At 56.2% G+C, this 1072-nt stretch overlaps 1 protein-coding gene across 2 annotated transcripts in view; it reads right to left on the minus strand.

Annotated features, from left to right (window-relative positions):
- LOC132832768 (zinc-binding protein A33-like) overlaps nt 1-800 on the minus strand; it is a 9937-nt gene extending 9137 nt beyond the window's left edge. Inside the window, exons 1-2 of one of the 2 annotated variants that reach the window (XM_060850900.1) lie at nt 371-800; nt 165-260 (exon numbers count right to left, since the gene is read on the minus strand). In XM_060850900.1, coding sequence (XP_060706883.1) covers nt 165-260; nt 371-781 — 507 coding nt within the window. In that variant the 5' untranslated portion in view covers nt 782-800. The remainder of the gene's footprint in view (nt 1-164; nt 261-370) is intronic. The other variant, XM_060850901.1, reaches the window with a different exon arrangement.
- Between the last annotated feature and the right edge of the window lie 272 nt (nt 801-1072).

The following is a 1072-nucleotide window of genomic DNA, read 5'->3' on the forward strand; positions in this document are numbered from 1 at the left end:
AGCAGACCCTGTGCTCTGATAAGACCATGTGAAAGCGAGGGCTGGAGATCAGAGTAGGGAGTGAGGCGCTGGAAAACCAGGAGAGCCCTGGGAAGCTGCCTGAGCTGCTGTGCTCGTCCAGCGCCTCTCTTTATGGGTGACACCATAAACAACAAACAACTGACCTTCACTTCGGAGATGTGACGGATCTGCTTCAGTTCTGTCTCTGCAAACAGCTGCCTCTTCTCGGTGAGAGACTGAAGAGAAGGACCCAGCTGCTCCTGGAGGGGAGGGGGTGGGGGGCAAGGACGGGAGACCACAGAAGGAAATGGGGGTTAGACTCTCGGGGAGGGGGTAAAAGTCTGCGCTAATGTGAAGGCGGATGTGTTACCTTGAATGTTTCCACTGCCTCATTGAGGGGGGAGAAACTGTGCGACTTGTGGGCGCGGGACTCCCTGCAGGTGTAGCAGATCAGCGTCAGGTCGGTCTCGCAGAAGAGCTTCACCGCTTCCTGGTGCTCCGCGCACCACGGCTTGGCGCCCCTGGCACCGGCCTCCAGCCTCACCTTCCTCGCCCTCTCCGCCAGGTTGGCCAAGCGCCGGTTCACCGTCAGCTTCCTCTGGGGGAATTCCCGTCCGCACTCCGGGCAGGAGTTCCTGGCCTCCCGCTCCCACAGCCCAGTGATGCAGGAGCAGCAGAAGTTGTGCCCGCACTCCAGGGCGACTGGGTCGGCGAACAGGCCCCGGCAGAGGGGGCAGCTGACGTGCTGGGTGCAGCTCCTGGACTGCAGTGTGTCAGCCATCGCCGCACCACACCCAGAGCACTTCCGGATGTTTTGTCTCTGCAGCTTGCTTTCACTTTTGAGGCGCAGGCTAACTCACTGTTTAGATTAGAATCAGCCTAAACATTATGGCGCACAGCCAGAGAACACAGGGGGCTAACGCCTTCAACATATTGTCTGGCTCACACCAATTGTTACAGCTAACTTAAGAATGCAACTTTTTTTTAAAAAGGTTTTGTGATTTACACATGAAAGAAGTCAAACTATCCTGGTATTCGAACAGAGGAAAGACTCAACAGACAATTAAGGCAT

The sequence above is a fragment of the Hemiscyllium ocellatum genome, chromosome 35 (assembly GCF_020745735.1).
Source record: "Hemiscyllium ocellatum isolate sHemOce1 chromosome 35, sHemOce1.pat.X.cur, whole genome shotgun sequence".
In the NCBI taxonomy this organism is placed as follows: Eukaryota; Metazoa; Chordata; class Chondrichthyes; order Orectolobiformes; family Hemiscylliidae; genus Hemiscyllium; species Hemiscyllium ocellatum.